The sequence below is a fragment of the Garra rufa genome, chromosome 18, assembly GCF_049309525.1.
Source record: "Garra rufa chromosome 18, GarRuf1.0, whole genome shotgun sequence".
Classification (NCBI taxonomy): domain Eukaryota; kingdom Metazoa; phylum Chordata; class Actinopteri; order Cypriniformes; family Cyprinidae; genus Garra; species Garra rufa.
Genome location: NC_133378.1, coordinates 43,464,492 through 43,488,397, shown reverse-complemented (window position 1 = coordinate 43,488,397; position 23,906 = coordinate 43,464,492). Strand labels below are relative to the sequence as shown.

Genomic DNA, 23,906 nt, shown 5'->3' with positions numbered 1-23,906 from the left:
TAATCTTTAAAAGTAATATCCCCTTTTTAAAATCAGCTCATTCTCAGCTTCTTGTCGTTGTGATGAAACACAGTTGATTGACATGAGCGCCTTACCTTAGCCCCGCCCTCACCGAGCTCAAACAGTCCGACTCTGATCTCCATTGTGTGACTCCGGTGCAGAGGAAGACTCTAATTGAGCGATTGAGGTGTTCTGTTGTTGGATGTAATAATGAACACAGCAGTCGTCATTTACTCCTGACATCTGAGCCGCTGAAGACGCAGAGGATTAACGTTACTTTCGTTTTTAAATAGAAAGCACTGATCCTGATCTACATATGCGTCTATGTTAATGCGAATTGTTCCTGATGCAGCTTCACTCACAGCAGAAGTGAGGATAAGGGTTTTTTATGCATCTTTGCAAATGGCTTTTCTTAATAATGTGCTTGTTGGCAAGTTTCGCAGCTAAACGCGCTAAATGCGGCTAAAGTAAACATTACGGCTCATAATCCCTCAGCAGAGAGGGGCGGGGCGAGCAGAGCGCGATGGCATTTAAAGGGGCCATGTCTTAAAATGAGCTGAAATCTTAGAGAGCTGATTTTGACAAGGTAAAAGGGTGTTTTTTTTACACTACTATTGGAAATTTTTAACCAAAGTATATTAGAGACTGAACTTGTGGAAAATGGGCATCCGATGACCCCTTTAAAGTTTAAAGTAGTTTTGAAGATATATGGCTAGACAGATAGATAACATGTAGTTAGCACGTTAATAGCATGATTGTAGTTGCTAGGCCTGGCTAGTGATAGATTAAATGAGTTTGAAATCAGTAAGTCAATGGGATTTTTCCCAGTTTTAATCGCTATTTTCAGGAAAACCATAAGTTCGATCAGTTTGAAAAGATACAGCAACACGAGTCTGAAGATCTGGGCTGAGTTTGTAGTTTGTAGAGTCAAAGAGAGTCAGACATTTTAGTCTCAGAATAATAATTTTAATTAGTTTAAATAGCAAGTTGGTTTGAGAAAGCTAACTTAATAACTATCAGCAGAGCTTCAATAATCACTCTAACGTCACACACAACTATAACTATAGAGCTTTAGTAATCATATTCTGTAACAATAGAGAATCCACACTACTAGTTATCATTAAAGCTACTATTATAGTTATGATTATAGTAATAGAGTGTGTGTGTGTGTGTGTGTGTGTGTGTGTGTGTGTGTGTGTGTGTGTGTGTGTGTGTGTGTGTGTGTGTGTGTGTGTGCAGTGGCTGTTCCAGTGTCCGGCATCAGGAGGACTAAAGCGTCTGAGAGCAGTGTCTCCATCAGCTGGACGGTTCCTCCACAGACGCAGCACAGCATTCAGGAGTATCAGCTGCGCTACAGTCTGAAGGTGAGACGGACACACCTGATCTGTCTGTGTGTGTTAAACCTGTGCTTGACCTCTGACCCCTGACCTCTGCCCTGTGTGCCGTAGGATCAGGACGACGGATGGCAGTACATCAGCAGTAAAAGCAACTCTGTGGTTCTGAGCGATCTCAACCGCGCGTCACACTATCAGGTGCAGGTCAGAGCCAGAACCGCAGCGGGATACGGACACTTCAGCCCCGCCGCCACCATCAGCACACTACCTGACGGTACACACCTTATACACACTCACTCTCACACACACACACACACACACACACACACACATATGAATCTTAACAGTGTGTGTCTCTCAGATGAAGAATCTCCGTCGCGGCTGTTGCTGACCGGTGTGCTGATCACTATAGGTCTGCTCATCCTCATCGCCGTGGTGATCGTTGCCGTGTTCTGCTTCAGGTGAGATCTGATTGGTGCTTGAATGAGGGGGCGGGGCCAGGGCTAGGGCTTTGGTTTACAAGAACTATGTGCTCACTATGTAGTGAACAAATGAGTGATTTCAGACACAAACTTATTAGATTTTCTACTAAATTTTGACATTTTATTTAGTCCCCATGAGGAAACAAGCTTATAAATCAGACAGAATGAATTGTTTTGAGAATGTAAAAATGCCTGTAGTTTTAGAGGAAGGGTTAGAAAATACAGTTTGGACAGTAGGAAACCATTACGTCTATGGAATGAACCCATTATGATAGGAATACCAGTGTGTGTGTGTGTGTGTGTGTGTGTGTGTGTGTGTGTGTGTGTGTGCGCGCTCCTGGGGTCAGATTCATTGTTCCAGTAAGAGTCTGTATGGAGACAGCACTGGGTGGACACATCCTGTTCCCTTCACACACACACACACACACACACTCTCTCTCTCTCTCTCATTCAGGTAGTACATGTATGTAGTTTGTTCCTTTTGTCTGAGATAAAACTGATTGACAAATTAAGTAAATAATATTTGTACAAATAATAAACAGTATTTAGTACATTTTTATATGATTAAAGGATTACTCCACAATAAAATAAAAAAATCCTTATAAAAAAAAAGGATTTACTCACCCCCATGTCATCCACGATGTTCATGTCTTACGAAAATTAAGTATTTAGAGGAAAACGTTCCAGGATTTTTCTCCATATAGTGGACTTCTATGGTGCTCAATGAATTGAAGGTTAAAAATGCAGCTTTAAATGCGGCTTCAAAGAGCTCTAAACGATCCCCGCCGAGGAATAAAGGTCTTAATCTAGTGAAACGATGAGTCATTTTCTTAAAAAAAAAAAAAAAAAAAAAAAGTTATATTAGTGTTGCACGATATACCATTACTAAAAATGTATCTTCATACCCTGCTTTTAAAAACTGTACAATTCCACATTTTACTAGTACCGGTACTTTCAGAATGCATTTTGATAAGAGCCATATTTTCTGAGTAAGTTTATTTAGGGCCCTAATGATTACAGCGAAGCAGAAAACACAGATGGAATCACTGGATTCATTCATTAAAATGGAAATGACTGTATAATGTGGAATATCACGGAATATGCCTGTTTAAATATGAATCCTGCATGAACACATAAACATCTCTAGAACTTCATCTGCATTTTAACATTACTTTTGAGAAAATCCGTTGTCATTTAATACAAAAAGAAACGTTAAGGTCTTCACAGCAGCCTGTGAAAATAAAAGTTTGGTTTAACTTGACAGAAATATTACTTAATGTAATGAAAGTGCTACTGCTGCTAATAAAAATATTATTAAAACTATATTAAAGGACTATTTCCCAGAAAAATTATTTACCAGAATTTATTTACACGACAATATTAAATATTTAAGAAACAAATTCTTTATGAAAACTAAGTAATACTTATAAATTAATTAGACATACGTTTGATTATTAAAATGTGATCAAACTCATTAGATGTCATTCAGAAAATTAATGGAAAACCGATTGACAGAATTTGATCAAAATAAAACTGAAAAATTATAAAACATATTTAGGGCCTTAAAAATGTCATTTTTGTTAAACTTTAATAAATTCTGTTAAACTGTAAGTTTCATAATTTATTAGACATGCTTTTAGGTAAGGCATACTTTTTGATTAATATTTTTATTTAACCATTATGAAAAACTGAATTTGCAAAAAATAAAAAATAGGGCTCTATTTATTTCATTTGAGCCTTTGTTTTATTGAATTTGTCCTTTAGTTTGTTACTTGCATCTATGTTCTTATTATTAATAACAAAGATAAAATATAAAAAATGGCTATATCATGATATAAATTGTTATTATGAAATAAAATTGTGATATCATGAAATAAAATTTGGCTTCATCCTTTAAACTAACTTACTGTTGTAGCAAAGATCTCTACATTTACACAAAATGAAAATAAGATGTGAGTTTTTCGACATACCCTAATTGTTTTGAACCTGAGTACACAGAGTACACATCGCAGAGCTAGACAAGACCAGCATTCGAGGTTAAAAAGTATATAAATTGTACATTGTTTTAAGAAAATAACCAATCGTTTCACTAGATAAGACTCTTATTCCTCGGCTGGGATTGTTTAGAGCCCTTTAAAGCAGTGTTGTTTTCGTCAACGATGACGAAATCATTTCGTTGACGCCACTTTTTTTCATGACGATAACGAGACGATGACGAGGTAAAAACGGCTCGTTGATGACTAAAACATGACGAGACGTGTGTGAGTTTTCGTTGACGAGACGAGAATAGACGAAAATGTTAGTGGGTGGTCCGTCAGACGTTTAAAATGCATGACATTTCCGCTTATTGTGCATGCCAATTAAAACCTAAAAAAGTATCTGCCGCTATGGCAAGCCGTTTTAGCATTAAATACTCTTTGATATACTAGTATGGCAAGCTGTTTTAGCATTCCATCCTTGTTTGTCTTTTATGTTCTAAAACATTCCTTCATTATTGTAATTATTGGTGAAAATAGTCGATCCAGAAGCTCACATTGTGTTGAACTATAGATCTGCTATTTTCACAACTTATAAGTGACACTACCCAACAGCAAAATACTTACTGACCTACATTAATTTGTTAAAAGACTACTTTTTCCCCCTTTTTTTGACTAAAACTAGACTGAAACCTTTTTGACTTTTCGTCGACTAAAACTAGATTGAAACCTTTTTGACTTTTCGTCGACTAAAACTAGATTGAAACCTTTTTGACTTTTCGTCGACTAAAACTAGATTGAAACCTTTTTGACTTTTCGTCGACTAAAACTAGACTGAAACCTTTTTGACTTTTCGTCGACTAAAACTAGACTGAAACCTTTTTGACTTTTCGTCGACTAAAACTAGATTGAAACCTTTTTGACTTTTCGTCGACTAAAACTAGACTGAAACCTTTTTGACTTTTCGTCGACTAAAACTAGATTGAAACCTTTTTGACTTTTCGTCGACTAAAACTAGACTGAAACCTTTTTGACTTTTCGTCGACTAAAACTAGACTGAAACCTTTTTGACTTTTCGTCGACTAAAACTAGACTGAAACCTTTTTGACTTTTCGTCGACTAAAACTAGACTGAAACCTTTTTGACTTTTCGTCGACTAAAACTAGACTGAAACCTTTTTGACTTTTCGTCGACTAAAACTAGATTGAAACCTTTTTGACTTTTCGTCGACTAAAACTAGATTGAAACCTTTTTGACTTTTCGTCGACTAAAACTAGATTGAAACCTTTTTGACTTTTCGTCGACTAAAACTAGATTGAAACCTTTTTGACTTTTCGTCGACTAAAACTAGACTGAAACCTTTTTGACTTTTCGTCGACTAAAACTAGACTGAAACCTTTTTGACTTTTCGTCGACTAAAACTAGACTGAAACCTTTTTGACTTTTCGTCGACTAAAACTAGATTGAAACCTTTTTGACTTTTCGTCGACTAAAACTAGACTGAAACCTTTTTGACTTTTCGTCGACTAAAACTAGATTGAAACCTTTTTGACTTTTCGTCGACTAAAACTAGACTGAAACCTTTTTGACTTTTCGTCGACTAAAACTAGACTGAAACCTTTTTGACTTTTCGTCGACTAAAACTAGATTGAAACCTTTTTGACTTTTCGTCGACTAAAACTAGACTGAAACCTTTTTGACTTTTCGTCGACTAAAACTAGATTGAAACCTTTTTGACTTTTCGTCGACTAAAACTAGACTGAAACCTTTTTGACTTTTCGTCGACTAAAACTAGACTGAAACCTTTTTGACTTTTCGTCGACTAAAACTAGACTGAAACCTTTTTGACTTTTCGTCGACTAAAACTAGACTGAAACCTTTTTGACTTTTCGTCGACTAAAACTAGACTGAAACCTTTTTGACTTTTCGTCGACTAAAACTAGATTGAAACCTTTTTGACTTTTCGTCGACTAAAACTAGACTGAAACCTTTTTGACTTTTCGTCGACTAAAACTAGACTGAAACCTTTTTGACTTTTCGTCGACTAAAACTAGATTGAAACCTTTTTGACTTTTCGTCGACTAAAATTGGACTAAAACTATCACATATAGAAGTGACTAAAATTTGACTAAAACTAATAACCATTTTAGTCCAAAAGACTAAGACTAAGACTAAATCTGAGATGGTTGTCAAAAACAACACTGCTTTAAAGCTGCATTTTTAACCTTCAGTCCATTGAGCACCATTGAAATCCACTATATGGAGAAAAATCCTGGAATGTTTTCCTCAACAAAAATGTTCAATGTATTTCTCAGTCGTTGTTAGCTCTGAACAGGCAGGTTTATGTCATTTTGCACAGACAGTATCATTTGCTCAGAGGGTTTTCTGATGACTTCACTGCTGCTAACAACACAACGCTATCAAACTACATCTGACAACACACTCACAGACACTTGAGGTCATGTGACATGAGTGTGTGTGTGTCTCGTAAAGAGAGAGCGAACAGCTGCAGGGTCTCTCTCACAACAGACAGAAACTCACACGAGTCATGAGAGAGGAATTCTGTCAAACAAACACACACAGCCTGTGTAATCCAATCACACGTAAACACACAGTCAGTCAGTCTGTCTAAACGTGTGTGTGTGTGTGTGTGTGTGTGTGTGTGTGTGTGTGTGTGTGTGTGTGTGTGTGTGTCTCAGGCGCTCCAGCCGAAGGCGGGATCCGGACCCGGATAAGAGCGGACAGTTCCTGATGGGTCAGGGTGAGTGTGACGTCTTCTGATCAGGAATGTGTTTTACTGTGGTAAATCTGTCAGCGCTCAGTGCTGATTTACTGCTGTTTACGTGTGAGAGTGATGAACACATAAGCAATGGTGACGCACCACCCAAACGTGTTATTAGTGTGAACACGACTTTAGTTGTTTACTGTTGCCAGGCGACGGTTGGATGCATTTCTGCGGATAGAGACTCGTCAACAATCTGAAATGTGCTTCATGTGGCAACGTTTGTGTTGGAGCTGTTTGCAACTATCCTTAAGTTGACTAAACTCAAACATATCAAGTAATATTAGTAAACTCATAACATAAGGTTACATTAACAAAAGTGTTCAATCAGGTCGGAGAATTCTCTGCTGAAATTCATCTGTACTAAGATTTTATTTTTTATATGTGAGCCTGGAACACAAAACCAGTCTTAAGTAGCACAGGTGTATCTGTAGCAATAGTCAAAAATATATTGCATGGGTCAAAATCATCGATATCAATAGGATATTAAGAATATGTTCCATTAGATATTTTGTAAATTTCCTACCGTAAATATTTCAAAACTTAATTTTTGGTTAGAAATATGCATTGCACTTCATTTGGACAACTTTAAAGGCAATTTTCTCAGTATTTAGATTTTTTTTGCACCCTCAGATTCCAGATTTTTAATCCTAATAAACCATATATCAATGGAAAGCTTTCAGATGATGTATAAATCTCAGTTTCAAAATATTGACCCTTATGATTAGTTTTGTGGCCTAGGGTTACATTATTAAAAAATAGAAGAAAAAAAGTGAAATAGCTGTTTTTTTATTATTTTTTATAAAAAATAAGTGAAATAATATAAAATACTTTATATGTTTTTTACATAATTAAATATCAAATGAAATGAAGTCAACATGTTTTAGATATTGTTATGTAATTATATAATTGTTATATAATTAAATATTATTTATGATTGACAAATACCAAATTGACTAAAAACATCCTAATGTTTAAGCCAATCAGAACTAAATGCTCACTAAAATCAGTCAGGTTTATCTCTAGGTTTGGTATTGCAATGCTTCTTGAAAATCCAAACCGTTAACCACAGGGTCATTATCGTTAATTAAAACGAAATTGAAAAAAATAAAAATCATTGCATGGAATAAAATAAACATTAACTAATTAAAAAAAATTTTTGGTTTAGTTCAAGTACAAAAATAACTTTTAAAAACTATATATTCTTTTTTAAAATATTGGTTATGACTCTTTAAATTATTAATAAAGAAGTTACTGTTTTTTTCTACCCTACCAGACAAAAGTTTTTGGACAGTGAGATTTTTTTATGCTTTTTAAAGAAGTATCTTCTGCTTACAAAGCCTGCATTTATTTTGAGCAAATAAAAATACAACAAAAACAGTAAAATTGTGAAATATTTTTACTATTTAAAATAACCGCTTTCTATTTGAATATATTTTAAAATGTAATTTATTTCTGTGATCAAATCTGAATTTTCAGCATCATTACTGCAGTCTTCAGTGTCACATGATCCTTCAGAAATCATTCTAAAATACTGATTTGCTGCTAAAAAAAAACATTTTTTATTATTATTATCTATATTTTTCAGGATTATTTGATGAATAGAAATATCCAAAGTTCAGCATTTATCTGAAATCAAAGCTTTTGTAACATTATCCACTATATACCATTAAAAAGCTTGAAGTCAGCACAATTAATTTGTTAGTTTGGTAAAGAAATTATAAAAATTAATACTTCAATTAAGCAAGGATGCTTTAAATTGATTAACAGTGATGATAAAAAACATTTATAAAGTTACAAAAGATTTCAGATAAACGCTGTTCTTCTGAACCTTCTATTCATCAAAGAAACCTGAAAAAATTCTCCTCAGCTGTTTTCAACATTTGAGCAGCAAATCAGCATATTAGAATGATTTCTGAAGGATCATGTGACACTAAAGGCTGAAGTAATGATGCTGGAAAATCACAGGAATAAATTATATTTTAAAACATATTCAAATAGAAAGTAGCCATTTTAAATAGTTAAAATATTTCAGAATTTTATAGTTTTTGCTGTACTTTAGATCAAATAAATGCAGGCTTTGGTCAGCAGAAGAGACTTTTTTTTAAAAAAAACATTAAAAAATCATGTGACTGAAGACTGGAGTAATGATGCAGAAAATCCAGCTTTGATCAAAGGAATAAATTATATTTTAAAATATATCCACATTGAAAGTAGTTATTTTAAATAGTAAAAATATTTAAAAAAATGTACTGTTTTTGCTGTACTTTGGATCAAATAAATGCAGGCTTGGTGAGCGAAAAAAACAAAAAAAAAACATTAAAATTCAGAATATTAGAATGATTTCTAAAGGATCATGTGACACTGAAGACTGGAGCAATGATGCTGAAAATGCAGCTTTGATCACAGAAATAAATTACATTTTTAAAGTATATTCAAATAGAAAGAGACTTCTTTAAAAAAAAACATTACAAATCTTTTAACTGGTAGTGTATATCTAAATATTTGTTTATTTTTATTTCAGTTATAGATATTTAACACAACAAATTAAACTGAAGTGAAAACAACTGACGTTTCTTCATCAATCAGACGTGTAAGCGTGAGAAGAGCTCATGAAGCAGAGTTTCAGACATTGTTGAGGTGTTTTGTTGTGCTCCTGGTTTAATAGTGTGTGTGTTTCTCACAGGGATTAAGGTGTACATCGATCCGTTCACATACGAGGACCCGAACGAGGCGGTGAGGGAGTTCGCCAAAGAGATCGACGTGTCGTTGGTGAAGATCGAGGAGGTTATCGGCGCGGGTGAGAACCGCATGTGTGTGATTGTTGAGCGCGGGTGTGGCGCGGGGCTCGTGTTTCGGCGTGAACAGCAGTAATATGGGACGCTCACACCTGATGAAAGCGCGGCTCACGTTACGCCATTGTGCTGGTGCGAACACGATAGTCTTCATATGTGCTCCGTGTTCGCAGGTGAGTTCGGCGAGGTGTGTCGCGGACGGCTCAAGGTTCCCGGGAAGAAAGAGAACTACGTGGCCATTAAGACCCTGAAGGGCGGATACACGGACAAGCAGAGGCGGGACTTCCTGTCTGAGGCGTCCATCATGGGGCAGTTCCAGCATCCCAACATCATTCACCTGGAGGGAGTGATCACAGCTTCCTGTCCCGTGATGATTCTGACCGAGTACATGGAGAACGGCGCACTGGACTCCTTCCTACGGGTCAGTACCTGTCTGAGTTGGGTATCGAGAACCGGCTCCATTTTAGAACCGGCTCCAAATTTCCAAAAAGACGTGCGTTTCGATTACGCTTAAAGGCACACTCCAGTTTTTTGGAAATAGGCTCATTCTCCAACTCCCCTCGAGTTAATAAGTTGAGTTTTACCGTTTTGAAATCCATTCAGCCGTTCTCCTGTTCTGGCGATATCACTTTTAGCATAGCTTAGCATAGATCATTGAATCCTATGAGACCAATAGCATCGCGTTCAAAAATGACCAACGAGTTTCGATATTTGTCCTGTTTAAAACTGGACTCTTCTGTAGTTATATCGTGGACTAAGACCAGCGGAAAATGTAAAGCTGTGATTTTCTAGAATGATAAGATTAGGAACTACACTCCCATTCCGGCGTAATAGTCAAGGAAGTTTGCTGCTGTAATATGACCGAAGCAGGAGCAGTAATACCACACAGCGCCTGAAATTAGTTCCCATTTTCCGCTGGTCTTAGTCCACGATATAACTACAGAAGAGTCCAGTTTTAAACAGGACAAATATGGAAACTCGTTGGTCATTTTTGAACGTGATGCTATTGGTCTCATAGGATTCAATGATCTACTTTTCAGTGGAAAGAAAACACCCAAAAGACACTGTTAAGTCTTTATCTATTTGTGTCAATAGATTTCAATTACAATCCAGATTTCTAAAGGCCATGAGTGTTTTCTCCTACACTGAGATATAAATCTCCACTTCAGCAGCACTTACACACACCACACTTTACATTTGTGTTCCTGTCTATATCCTGGAGGTTTTTACAGAGGGATTTGTTCAGATACAATTTGCTTGATTTTATACATTTTATTCCTCCAAAAATGGTAAAAAAAATACATTGTTTTCTGTCTAAGTATTTTCTGAATTATGGAGTGACAAAATGACCCAATATCTCCTCTGTAAAAATTTTGACTCTAATATGTCAAAACAAATTAAACAAGAATTTTGAATCCGACTTCATCCAGTGTAGATTTTTGTACTAGAAATGAATGCAAATTAGCGCATATTTCATTAAATAATGCTCATTTGCGTATTTAAACCTAACATTTTAGAAAACTTGTAATACAAAAATGTTCACAATTATCAATGTAATAAATCAACTGAGTAAATAAGGTTATAACTATTGATTACGTTTTTTACCGTATTCACCTGCAGTGTCTCGTCTTAAGTGAACGTAAACAGATGAGAAAGAACAGTATTTTTAGATCTGTGTTTGGTGTTAAAGAGACAGCCATCTAATAAACCTGCCGCCTCATTAATATTAATCAAAGAGCAAAAGAAAATCATGAACTGACTGAATATCTTTCGTAAATTTACTGAGGGCTAAAAATATTTCATTTATGAAAAGAAAAGGACGCAGTGTTTTTAAACTTTTGAATTCAATTTCTGCATCTGGCATTTGTCCGGTTGTACATTTAATGTTGCGGTATTTTTGGTAAAACCATAGGCAAAAGACAATAAACATTTAATGTTTTTTTGTTTTTATCTTATTGGAATCAGAATTAGGAATTGATAAAATTCAAACGAAAGCCAACCCTACTGACTGTCCATCTGATGTCAGGTGTGATGTGTCTCTAAGCTGTGTTTGTCTGTCTGTGTGCAGCTGAATGATGGTCAGTTCACTCCTATCCAGCTGGTGGGGATGCTGCGTGGGATTGCGTCCGGTATGAAGTACCTGTCGGAGATGAGTTTCGTTCATAGGGATCTGGCGGCGCGCAACATCCTGGTCAACAGTAACCTGGTGTGTAAGGTGTCTGACTTCGGTCTGTCCCGATTCCTGACGGAGAACTCGTCCGATCCCACGTACACCAGCTCACTGGTGAGGACAACACTGCAGTTCACGCACTTCATAACAGTCCTGCCTCTATATCTTGACCTTTTTTATTTTGTGGCAGTAATTTGAAGAAAAATGTTTTCCATTTTAATTTTCTATTTGAATGCTTACATCAAAAAATAATAATCGAAAAGAATTGAAATCACGAAACGTACAGCAGTTCATTAGGATGAGTCCTCCCCAATTTGACTTTGTTGCAATATGGAACTCTTGCATTATTATTGACATTTTATTTTACTATTTTAATACTGTAAGGTTGCTTTGACACAACTTGTATTGTAAAAAGCACTGTATAAATAATCTTGACTTGATTAAAGTTGAACAAAAATTACATTTTTAAGGCACTGTGAAATACATTTTATTAGTTTTCTCAAACGCAGTTTTATTTTGATCTAATTCTGTGAATCTGAATTTCCATTATTTTCTGGATCACATTTTTATAGTTTCTTTACATTTTTCAACCTTACAAACAATCTTGTCAGGCATATTTACAACAGAAATCTATTTATGACATATTAAAAGATGAACTACTTTCACCCCAAATACTAATTGGTGGTAATAATAATTTTTACTGAGTTAAAACACAATCAGATGTAATACACTCCCTTATTCTTTATATTTAAATATTTACAAATCAGAATAAACATGTTGTTTGAATTTGTACAGAAATATGACAGTGTAACATTATTTCAACCAAATTGTGACATTTTATTCTTCAAAAACTTAAAAGTCGACACTTTACTTACATTTATGTGCTTTTTATGGACATTAAATCACTTTTGGAAATTTCTTTTGATGTGGACATCCTAACATCTTTGACCGATTTATAAACATTAATTCGATTTTATAAAGAATTCATTTATTATATTATTATAAAAAAAATTTTTTATTTTTTTTTCAGAAATACTGAATTTTTATTTTATTGTAAATAATTTCTGATAAATAATTTTCTGGTAAATATTCCTTAAATATTGTTTTGATAACACATTAAGTAATATTCCTGTCAAGTTAAACCAAACTTTTATTTTGACGGGTTGCTGCCTTTACGTTTCTGTGTGTATATGAAATGAGTATGTTTTTTTTTTTTTTTCTCAAAAGTAACGTTAAAATGCTGATGAAGAGAGTCTGACAGCAGTTCTAGAGATGATGTTATGTGTTCAAGTATTCTGATTTTGCATTTTACTAGTACTGCTACTTTGAGAAAGAATTTTGATAAGAACTGTATTTCCTGAGTAAAACACTTTTAACATATGTGACCCTGGAGCACAAAACCAGTCTTAAGTCGCTGGGGTTTATTTGTAGCAATAGCCAAAAACACATTGTATGGGTCAAAATTATTGATTTTTCTTTTATGCCAAAAATCATTAGGAAATTAAGTAAAGATCATGTTCCATGAAGATTTTTTGTAAAATTCCTACTGTAAACATATCAAAATGTAATTTCTGATTAGTAATATGCATTGTTAAGAGCTTAATTTGGACAACTTTAAAGGTGATTTTCTCAGTGTTTTGATTTTTTTGTAACCTCAGATTCCAGATTTTCAAATAGATGTATCTCAGCCAAATATTGTCCTATCCTAACAAACCAGACATCAATAGAAAGCTTATTTATTGAGCTTTCATATGATGTATATATCTCAGTTTTGTAAAATTTAACCTTATGACATCATCTCTAGAACTGCTGTCAGACTCACTTCATCAGCATTTTACCGTTACTTTTGAGAAAGAAAAAAAAACACTCTCATATCAAACAGAAACATTAAGGGACTGTTTTTAAAAGCAGGCTATCATGATCCCTTTTTAGTGCTGGTATATCATGCAACACTGCTGCATGTTCACTGCAGAGAATTGTGGAGTTGCATTGAGTTTGTGTTGTGGTCGAAAATGTTGTTGGTAACACTTAGAATGTTTGTGTCTCAGGGCGGGAAGATCCCGATCCGCTGGACGGCTCCTGAAGCCATCGCCTTCCGTAAGTTCACCTCGGCGTCAGACGTCTGGAGCTACGGCATCGTCATGTGGGAGGTGATGTCTTTCGGAGAGAGACCCTACTGGGACATGAGCAACCAGGACGTGAGTGACATTACAGAAACACATCTACAGAGTGGTCGAGTGCGTTATGAGCTGTTAAACGATTAGGATAATGTCCTCACCCCCTTGTCATCCAAGATGTTCATGTCTTTCTTTCTTCAGAAAAAATATCAGGATTTCTCTCCATATAGTGGACTTCTATGGTGCCCCAAGTTTGATCTTCCAAAATGGAGTTTAAATGCAGCTTCAAAGGACTCTAAACGATCACAGACGAGGAAGAAGGGTCTTATCTAGCGAAACGATGGGTTATTTTCTCAAAAATGTACAATTTATATACTTGTTAACCTCAAATGCTGGTCTAATACAGTTAGGGTATGTCAAAAAACTCCCATCTTATTTTCTCCTCCAACTTCAAAGTCGTCCTACATCACTGTTTTACCTTTTTTTGGTAGAGGGTGTTTGATCTTCTTTGCACGTTCACTTTGTAAACACTGGGTCTGTACTTCTGCAGCGATGGAGGATGATTTTGAAGTTGAAGAAAATGAGATGGGAGTTTTTAGACATACCCTAACTGCGCAACTGTGTATGTGCATTGCAGAGCTAGACAAGACCAGCATCTGATGTTAACAAGTAAATAAGTAATACATTTGATTAGAAAATAACCAATCATTTCGCTAGATAAGACTCTTCTTCCTCAGCTGGGATCGTTTAGAGTCCTTTGAAGCTGCATTTTGGAATTTCAAACTCAGGGCACCATAGAAGTCCACTATATGGAGAACACTCCTGAAATGTTTTCCTCAAAAAAACATAATTTCTTATAATTTACAATAATTTACAGCTTTCTATATCTATATATATTTATTAGTCTGTAAGACATGTATTCGCTGAGTTTCGGTTCATTTTTGTAAAGCGCTCTTGTTTAAGAACGAGCAAAAGCTGCATTTAAACTGCATTTTGGAAGAACTCGTGGGCACCATAGAAGTCCACTATATGGAGAGAAATCCTGAAATGTTTTCCTCAAAAAACATAATTTCTTTACGACTGAAGAAAGAAAGCCATCTTTGATGACATGGGGCGGATAAATGATCTGTAAATGTTTGTTCTGGAAGTGAACTAATGGTTTAAATGGCGTGTTTGTGTGCAGGTGATCAACGCCATCGAGCAGGACTACCGCCTCCCTCCTCCCCCAGAATGCCCTGCGTCTCTCCACCAGCTGATGCTGGACTGCTGGCAGAAGGAGCGATCGTCCCGGCCACGCTTCTGTGCCATCGTCTCTTCTCTCGACCGACTGATACGAAACCCAGCCTCGCTCAAGATCACAGGACGCATACCGGACGGGTCAGTGCACGCGTGTGTGTGTGTGTGTGTGTGTGTGTGTGTGTGTGTGTGTGTGTGTGTGTGTGTGTGTGTGTGTGAGTGTGTGTGAGTGTGAGTAACAGGAAGTGTTTGGGTGGGAGGCTGAAGTGGAAGTCGATCACCTTCACTGCTGCATCCTGCACTTTCCATTCTAAATGTGAACGGATGACAGTTGCTGAAATATACCAGCCATCTGTTCTCAAAAAACACCTTCCTCACATTCTAGCACAGTGTAAACAAGCACAGCTACACAACAAACACACACATATATGACTAGCACACTGTAATAGCTCTGAAAGAAGTCTGTTCTGCTCTCCAAGGCTGTTTATTTGATCAAAAATGCTGTAAAATTCTGAAAAATTGTTGAAATTTATAACAGCTGTTTTCTATGTCAATATCTATTAAACTGTAATTTATTTCTGTGATGCACAGCTGAATTTCCAGCATCATTACTGCAGTCTTCAGTGTCACATGATCCTTCAGAAATCATTCTAATATGCTGCTTTTTAATGTTTTTTTTAAAGTCACTTCTGCTCACCAAGCCTGCATTTATTTGATCCAAAGTACAGCAAAAACAGTGCATTTTTTAAATATTTTTACTATTTAAAATAGCTACTTTCGATGTGAATATATTTTAAAATATAATTTATTCCTTTGATCAAAGCTGGATTTTCAGCATCATTACTGCAGTCTTCAGTCACATGATTTTTTAATGTTTTTAAAAAAAAGTCTCTTCTGCTCAGCAAGCCTGCATTCATTTGAGCCAAAGTACAGTAAAAACTGTAAAATTTTGAAATATTTTTACTATTCAAAAAATCTACTTTCTATTTGAATATACTTTAAAATATAATTTATTCCTTTGATCAAAGCTGGATTTTCAGCATCATTACTGCAGTCTTCAGTGTCACATGATCCTTCAGAAATCATTCTAATATACTGATTTGCTGTTCAATGTTGAAAACAGCTGCACAATATTTAGGAACTGTCATATGTTTAACTTTTTAGGATTCACAGATGAGCAGAAAGTTGAAAAGAGCAGCATTAGTTGGATGTTTTGTGATTGACGTGCGTCTCTGTGTCTCAGGCCCGTGTCTCATCCTCTGCTGGACCAGCGTCCTCCGCCGCCGCTGTCTCACTGCAGCTCAGTGGGCGACTGGCTCCGGGCCATCAAGATGGAGCGATACGAGGACAGCTTCCTGCAGGCCGGATTCACCTCCATCGAGCTCATCTCACACATCTCCACCGAGTGAGTCGCACAACACACCCAAGTCTCATTTATACAATACACATCCATTCAAAGCAGTAATAAACAGGAAAAGAACAGTTTTAATGTTGTAAAATGCATTAATTATGAAACTAATCCAGTTTCAGTCAACAAACGAGCGTTGTTCAGATCAAGTTTGGTTCTCATCTGATAGTGTCCGTGCAGTATATCAATAAAATGAGTCCAGTTCTCAGTAAGCATCACATCCCAGCAGGATTATTGATAACTAAACCAAATAAAAACATTTTCATTACTTGAAATAAATATGAACTGAATTAAAATGAAATCTAAAAATCTAAAAAAAAAAAAAAAAAAGGATAAAATGTCAAGTTGCAAAGGCAAAATTTCTCATTTACATTTAGCTTAACTTGATGTGCTAAAATAACTAAAACAAAAATAAAATAAAAATGTCAGACTAATAAAAATGACACACAACAAAATTACCATAACTTTAGCTAAAATGAAATTAAAAACATAAAATATTCAAATCAAAACTAATTTAGATTATTAATAAAATTATAGACATTTATAGACAACACATAAAATCAATTAAAATGACTAAAATATCCAAATAAAACTGTTGTCTAATTCAAAATATGAATAAAACTAGACATTTTAAAAACACAAAACTGAAAAAAACAAAACAAATTTACTAGAACTCAAATTATAGTGAAAACAAAAATACAAAAACAAATGTGACAAAAGTATAACACTGTAACTAAATTTGAAATGGAACTTTCACAAATCTAGTCCACAGTGTTATTAAAAATGATTGCAGTGATATAATAATCAAATTAGTTGAACTTTATGTACTACATTAACTAAAACGAAACATTAAAACGTCAATATAAAGTTAATAAAACTGTTTAAAAAAAAGACTGAAATATCAGACTAATGAAATGACAAAAACACAACAAAATAGCTTCAGCTAAAATAAAAATGAAAACAAAATATAAAAATAAAAACAAGTTCAGATTATTAATAAAACTGTATAGACATTTAAAAAACACAAAAACTAATAGAGATTACTAAAACATCTAAATAACTTCTAAAATAAAATATTAAAAACATTAATAAAAACTATATAGATCTATTTTAAAAACATGAAAAACAAATAAAAATAAAAAGCGCCTACATTACTAACACTTTAACTCAGATTACAATTAAAACCAAACAAGAAAACAAGAACTAATTCAAAATATTAATAAATCTATGAACATTTTAAAACACAAAACTAATAAAAATGACAAAAACAACAAAATTATAATGAAAACAAAATACAAAAATAAAAACTAATTTAAAATATTGATAAAGACTTATAGACATTTATCAAATTAGTTTTTGTCATTTGTTTAAAGTATAAAATTGTAACTACATTTTAAATGGAACCTTAAAAGTAAAAACAAAACCAGTCATAAGGGTGCATTTTGTTAATTGAGATTTATACATCATCTGAAAGCTGTTATATATATATAAATTTTTTTTTTTTTACAACTATTTGAAAATCTGCAATCTGAGGGTGCAAAAAAAATCCAAATATTGAGGAAATCGCCTTTTAAAGCTGTTCAAATGAAGTTCTTAGTGATGCATATTACTAATCAAAAATTAAGTTTTGATATATTTACAGTAGGACATTTACTAAATATCTTGAACATGATTTTTACTTAATATCCTTATTTATGCTACAAATATACCCGTGATACTGGTTTAGTGCTCAGGGTCTCATATAAGATGATATCTAACAGTATGGAGTGTGGGTTAATGGTGCTGTTGTGGTTTGTTCAGGGATCTCCTGCGGATCGGCGTGACTTTAGCGGGACACCAGAAGAAGATTCTGTCCAGCGTCCAAACGCTGCGGGTCCACAGCGGCTCCCTGCGATACTGACACTTCCCAGCATTCCCCGCTTCTGCTACGAGCTCTTACGGATCAGACCGATCGACCAATCACTGTGGACTATCGCCGAACCAGCCAATCAGAGTCCAGCATTCAGGAGAGAGAAACGTCTCTCGCTTTCGTTCAGACTGGCGTCTCGGGAGCGTCTCGTGACGAGACGGACGGACGGATGACTTCCGCACGGACATTAGAGGATGACGTGTTACTGTACGCCGACGCGTTCTGGGAGCTTGATCGGATCTTCACATTGAAGATTCATTATAATTATTATTATAAACTCAGATTATTTTGTAATTATTATTTTGTACGTATCGAAACAGCACAAATAATGAACGAATGTTTGTTTAGCAAAAGTACCGTGGGAGCTGTCAATCAAACCGAGTGTAATCCGTGTGACCAATCACATTAAAGATCTGCACTGGCCCCGCCCACCACAGCTGCTCCACTGTGTTTGTGTTTGTTTTACTGGCCAATCAGCATCATCACAGCTTATTATAGACAACTAGCATTCAAAACACTGGATTCCTTCACTGTTAAAACACGTTTGTTTGTGTGTGTGTGTGTGTGTGTGTGTGTGTGTTTGGGTTAGTCTGTAGTATTTATAACTAGCTGTATAAACAGTTGTGTGTGTGTGTTGAGTGAGGCGTGTCAGTGTGTCTCTGTTTGTTCTCGCTGCTAAATTCCTCTCAGAGACATTCAGGACCTTCTCAAAGTAGCATCAGATCTTTTTCCATATTGTGACACATCTGAGAGTAACGGATTATCAACAAAGAAAACGTAGGGGCGGGACTAGACGGCTGGATGTTGAGGTGTGGGCGTGGCATATGCAGATGAGCATCGGCTTTAGGGGCGGAGCTTATGAATGATTGGAGGAGGATCTGGTGATGACATTCTGAATCGTTCACAACGAGATCAATATTTGCATTTAGAACACAGTCAGTTTTCATTTTATGACTAATTTAAGATCAAACCCAGATGAATAATTCAGCATGAGTTTTCTCTGGATTTTATTGTGCATTTTTATACTGTTTTTGTTTTCCTTTTCAATTCATGAGTGAAATAAGGTCTGTCATGAATATAACTTCAAGATACTTGCAGTTTTTTTGTACAGCAACAACTGCAAACAATGTAGTTATTAATGGCAGACATGTGTTTTTATTAATGAACAACTGCTTCACAACTGGTGTTTTCAGTATGAATGTGTGTGAGATAAAGGTTATAAGTATCATCAGGTTTTGTTCATCACCACAGACCTTGTTTTACTCATGAGTTAAAAACCCCATGGGAGAGTCTTGAATCAATTTGACCAGTTTCACGGGTTTCCTTGACTTTCAGTTTGATTTCAAACTGCTTGAAGCGTTCATTTCTTGAAATTTGGTGGATATTTCTCATGAATGTGCACAACACAGATGTGTTTTGGAAAAGGCTGTACAGATTTTAAGTAATGTAGCCTACACATTGATTGTGTTGTGGTCAAACTGACTCCCGTTGGTTTTCATCTCATTTCATAAGTAATAAACTTTATTTATACTATATATTATATATATTTATTGTAGCTTGTCAAACACTAAAATATGAAATAGCCTAAATGAGAACTTTCTGAACCATTACAGGAAAAATTATACTTCTTAATACTCGATACTGTAGTAAAAAAAGGTTTTATTCTGTGTCTGCAACTCTGTTATAGAACTCTGTTTTTGTCTCCTTTGAGGAAGATTCATTCACTTGTTCATCAATGACCCACACAGAGACATTTAGCTCAGATTTATGTTCATCTAATCTCATTTTGTAAGTGATTTTTCTTTTTGTTTTAAATATATTTTCTTTGGCTTGTTCGTAAATAAGAATCAAATGAATCGCGAACCGACTATAAAGACGCAAATTGAATCAAACGATTCGCGAACCGACTATAAAGACGCGAATTGAATCAAACGATTCGCGAACCGACTATAAAGACGCGAATTGAATCAAACGATTCGCGAACCGACTATGAAGACGCGAATTGAATCAAACGATTCGCGAACCGACTATAAAGACGCGAATTGAATCAAACGATTCGCGAACCGACTATAAAGACGCGAATTGAATCAAACGATTCGCGAACCGACTATAAAGACGCGAATTGAATCAAACGATTCGCGAACCGACTATAAAGACGCGAATTGAATCAAATGATTCGCAAACCGACTATAAAGACGCGAATTGAATCAAACGATTCGCGAACCGACTATAAAGACGCGAATTGAATCAAACGATTCGCGAACCGACTATGAGGACGCGAATTGAATCAAATGATTCGCAAACCGACTCTAAAGACGCGAATTGAATCAAATGATTCGCGAACCGACTATAAAGACACGAATTGAACCAAATGATTCGCGAACCGACTATAAAGACGCGAATTGAATCAAACGATTCGCGAACCGTCTATAAAGACGTGAATTGAATCAAACGATTCGCGAACCGACTATAAAGACGCGAATTGAATCAAATGATTCGCAAACCGACTATAAAGACGCGAATTGAATCAAACGATTCGCGAACCGACTATAAAGACGCGAATTGAATCAAACGATTCGCGAACCGACTATGAGGACGCGAATTGAATCAAATGATTCGCAAACCGACTCTAAAGACGCGAATTGAATCAAATGATTCGCGAACCGACTATAAAGACACGAATTGAACCAAATGATTCGCGAACCAACTATAAAGACGCAAATTAAATCAAACGATTCGCGAACCGACTATAAAGACGCAAATTGAATCAAATGATTCGCGAACCGACTATAAAGACGCAAATTAAATCAAACGATTCGCGAACCGACTATGAAGACGTGAATTGAATCATATGATTCGCGAACCGACTATAAAGACGCAAATTGAATCAAATGATTCGCGAACCGACTATAAAGACGCAAATTGAATCAAATGATTCGCGAACCGACTATAAAGACGCAAATTGAATCAAATGATTCGCGAACCGACTATAAAGACGCAAATTGAATCAAATGATTCGCGGACCGACTATAAAGACGCAAATTGAATCAAATGATTCACGAACCGACTATGAAGACGTGAATTGAATCATATGATTCGCGAACCGACTATAAAGACGCAAATTGAATCAAATGATTCGCGAACCGACTATAAAGACGCAAATTGAATCAAATGATTCGCGAACCGACTATAAAGACGCAAATTGAATCAAATGATTCGCGAACCGACTATAAAGACGCAAATTGAATCAAATGATTCGCGGACCGACTATAAAGACACGAATTGAACCAAATGATTCGCGAACCGACTCTAAAGACGCAAATTAAATCAAACGATTCGCGAACCGACTATGAAGACGTGAATTGAATCATATGATTCGCGAACCTGCCTTGACTTTGCGATTCAAATCAAATGATTCGATCTAAAGTTTTGATCTGAATAAAATGATTTGGGAACTCGCTCTGAAGTGTTAATCTAAATCAAATGATGATTTAACTATTTTTTGATAGTAGTGAATCGCTTGAACTAAATGATCGGAGTCACGAGTTTGAATCAATCGGAGCGGTTCCGGCGTAAATGACTCACTCAATTGATTCGGTTCATCTGTTCCTTCTCTTTTCGCGTCTTCAGTCATGTTCGCATGACACTGTCAGTACTACTACTGGCTTAGCTCGCTAGTTTTATGACATTAACTGAAGTAATCGATAAAAGTGTGACGTTTACAAATAAAATATCCATATTTCCATTCCAAAGATGACATCCAACACAAATCTAGGAACATATTGAGGTGAGGTAACGGTTTACCGCTAAACAGTGAAACACTCCATTAATATGACCAGCTGCAGCTCTAAATACATGTTAGATGTTAACTTTATGCATTATGATGGAGTTTGTAGCTTCATTCACTAGATTAGAAATAGTTTGAGCTGCAGTTCAATAGGAGCATCCAGTCATCTCATATTATTCAAGTCAATACATGAGCTATTGTTTTATGTGATTGTATTAGTGTAGAGTGATAGTCAATGTGAAAGAGCAAACAGGTGAAGTGTGTTGAGATTCCCTGAGAATGATTCAGTTTGCCAGATGTTCAGTGCTGTGTGTTGTTGTGCTCTGCAGGATCTTGAGTAAGGTTGGTGATGGTATCTGGAGGACAGGGCTCAGTTCTTCCTGCTGAGATGCTGATGGCCTTCGATTCAGTCCACAGACTCAGTTTTGTCGACAGGTATCTGCACTGACACTCATCAGTTCACCTCAACATGCAAATCCTGACAGAATAAAAGATTCCTTTAATGTCCTCAGACAATGGTTTGATTCAGAAAGTTCTGAAAGTCGTGTGCAGCTCATTCCCAGCAGTGTTTTAGATCGACAGACAGTATTTCCAGCAGCAGATCCAGGGATGTCAGGAGGAGCTGGGACTAGAGTCAGCTGAATGACGGATGGTAAATACTAGGAATAAACTGCATTTGAGGACGTTGCTGCTGCTTTCAGTCTTCATTATGAATCAGGCAGAAGAGGAGTATAAAGTGGTGGACGTGATCTCAGTGCAGCTGCGTGACAAACAGCAAACCTCCCATCATGCCGAGCGATTTGGTTACAGTGTCTGTGTGAGTGTTTATGTTCTCAGATGATTTTTTAATATCGGTCGGATGTTCTGGCACTTGGGGTTTATATTATAGAGTCCGACAGAAACAAAGCTGAGATAGTGTTTGAGTTTGAGAGGATTTTAATGTGTTTGTGTGTTTTAGAGACTCGGACCATGCCATCTGTGATGAAGATCTTTCAGATGATCTGGGCTTATAATAATCAAATTCACATCTGTTATTTAAGAACACATGCATCTGCTCGGAACACGGGTTAAACATTTTGTTTCCACTTGAAATTTGCTGGATATTTTTCATTTAGGCTCATGGATGTGCACGCAGAGTTTCAACATATAGAAGTGTTTTGAAAAGGCTGTATAGACTTGTAACAGCTTTTGTGTTGCAGGTCAATTTCAGCTACACTTGATTTTAAAACTGTGTGAGATAAGGGGTTAAACTATTTATTTCTACTTGTAATTTGGTGGATATTTCTCATTTAGGCTCATGAATGCACATGCACAGTTTCAACATATAGAAGTGTTTTGAAAAGGCTGTACAGACTTTTGTAATGGCTTTTGTGTTGCAGGTCAAATTCAGCTACACTCGATATGAAAACTGATATAAGGGTTAAACTATTTTTTTCTGCTTGAAATTTGGGAGATATTTCTCATTTAGGCTCATGAATGTGCATGCAAAGTTTCAACATATAGAAGTGTTTTAAAAAGGATGTACAGTCTTTAGTTACGTCAAATTGAGTGACACATGATTTTAAAAGTTTGAGATAAGGGGTTAAGCTGTTTATTTTTTACTTGAAATTTAGTAAATGTTTCTCATTTAGGCTCATGAATGTGCTTGCAGAGTTTCAACATATAGAAGTGTTTTGACAAGTTTTATAGACTTTTAGGTCTTTTGTGTTGCTGGTCAAATTGAGCCACACTCGATTTTAAATCTGCTTGAGATCAGGGGTTAAACTATTTATTTCTACTTGAAATTTGGTGAATATTTCTGATTTAGGCTTATTGATGTGCATGCACAATTTCAACATAGAGAAGTCTTTTATAAAGGCTGTACAGACTTTTAAGGGTTTTGTGTTTGCAGGTCAAATTCAGCTATACTA

At 35.7% G+C, this 23,906-nt stretch overlaps 1 protein-coding gene across 1 annotated transcript in view; it reads left to right on the top strand.

Annotated features, from left to right (window-relative positions):
- The window catches only part of ephb4b (eph receptor B4b), a 37,334-nt gene extending 18,689 nt beyond the window's left edge, over positions 1 to 18,645 (top strand). Inside the window, 11 exon segments of the mRNA XM_073823826.1 lie at positions 1,240 to 1,364; positions 1,449 to 1,608; positions 1,696 to 1,795; positions 6,492 to 6,553; positions 9,261 to 9,374; positions 9,543 to 9,790; positions 11,438 to 11,653; positions 13,588 to 13,737; positions 14,840 to 15,033; positions 16,136 to 16,297; positions 18,101 to 18,645. Of these exon segments, the coding sequence (XP_073679927.1) occupies positions 1,240 to 1,364; positions 1,449 to 1,608; positions 1,696 to 1,795; positions 6,492 to 6,553; positions 9,261 to 9,374; positions 9,543 to 9,790; positions 11,438 to 11,653; positions 13,588 to 13,737; positions 14,840 to 15,033; positions 16,136 to 16,297; positions 18,101 to 18,200 (1,631 nt within the window). The 3' untranslated portion in view covers positions 18,201 to 18,645.
- Positions 18,646 to 23,906: the final 5,261 nt, after the last annotated feature.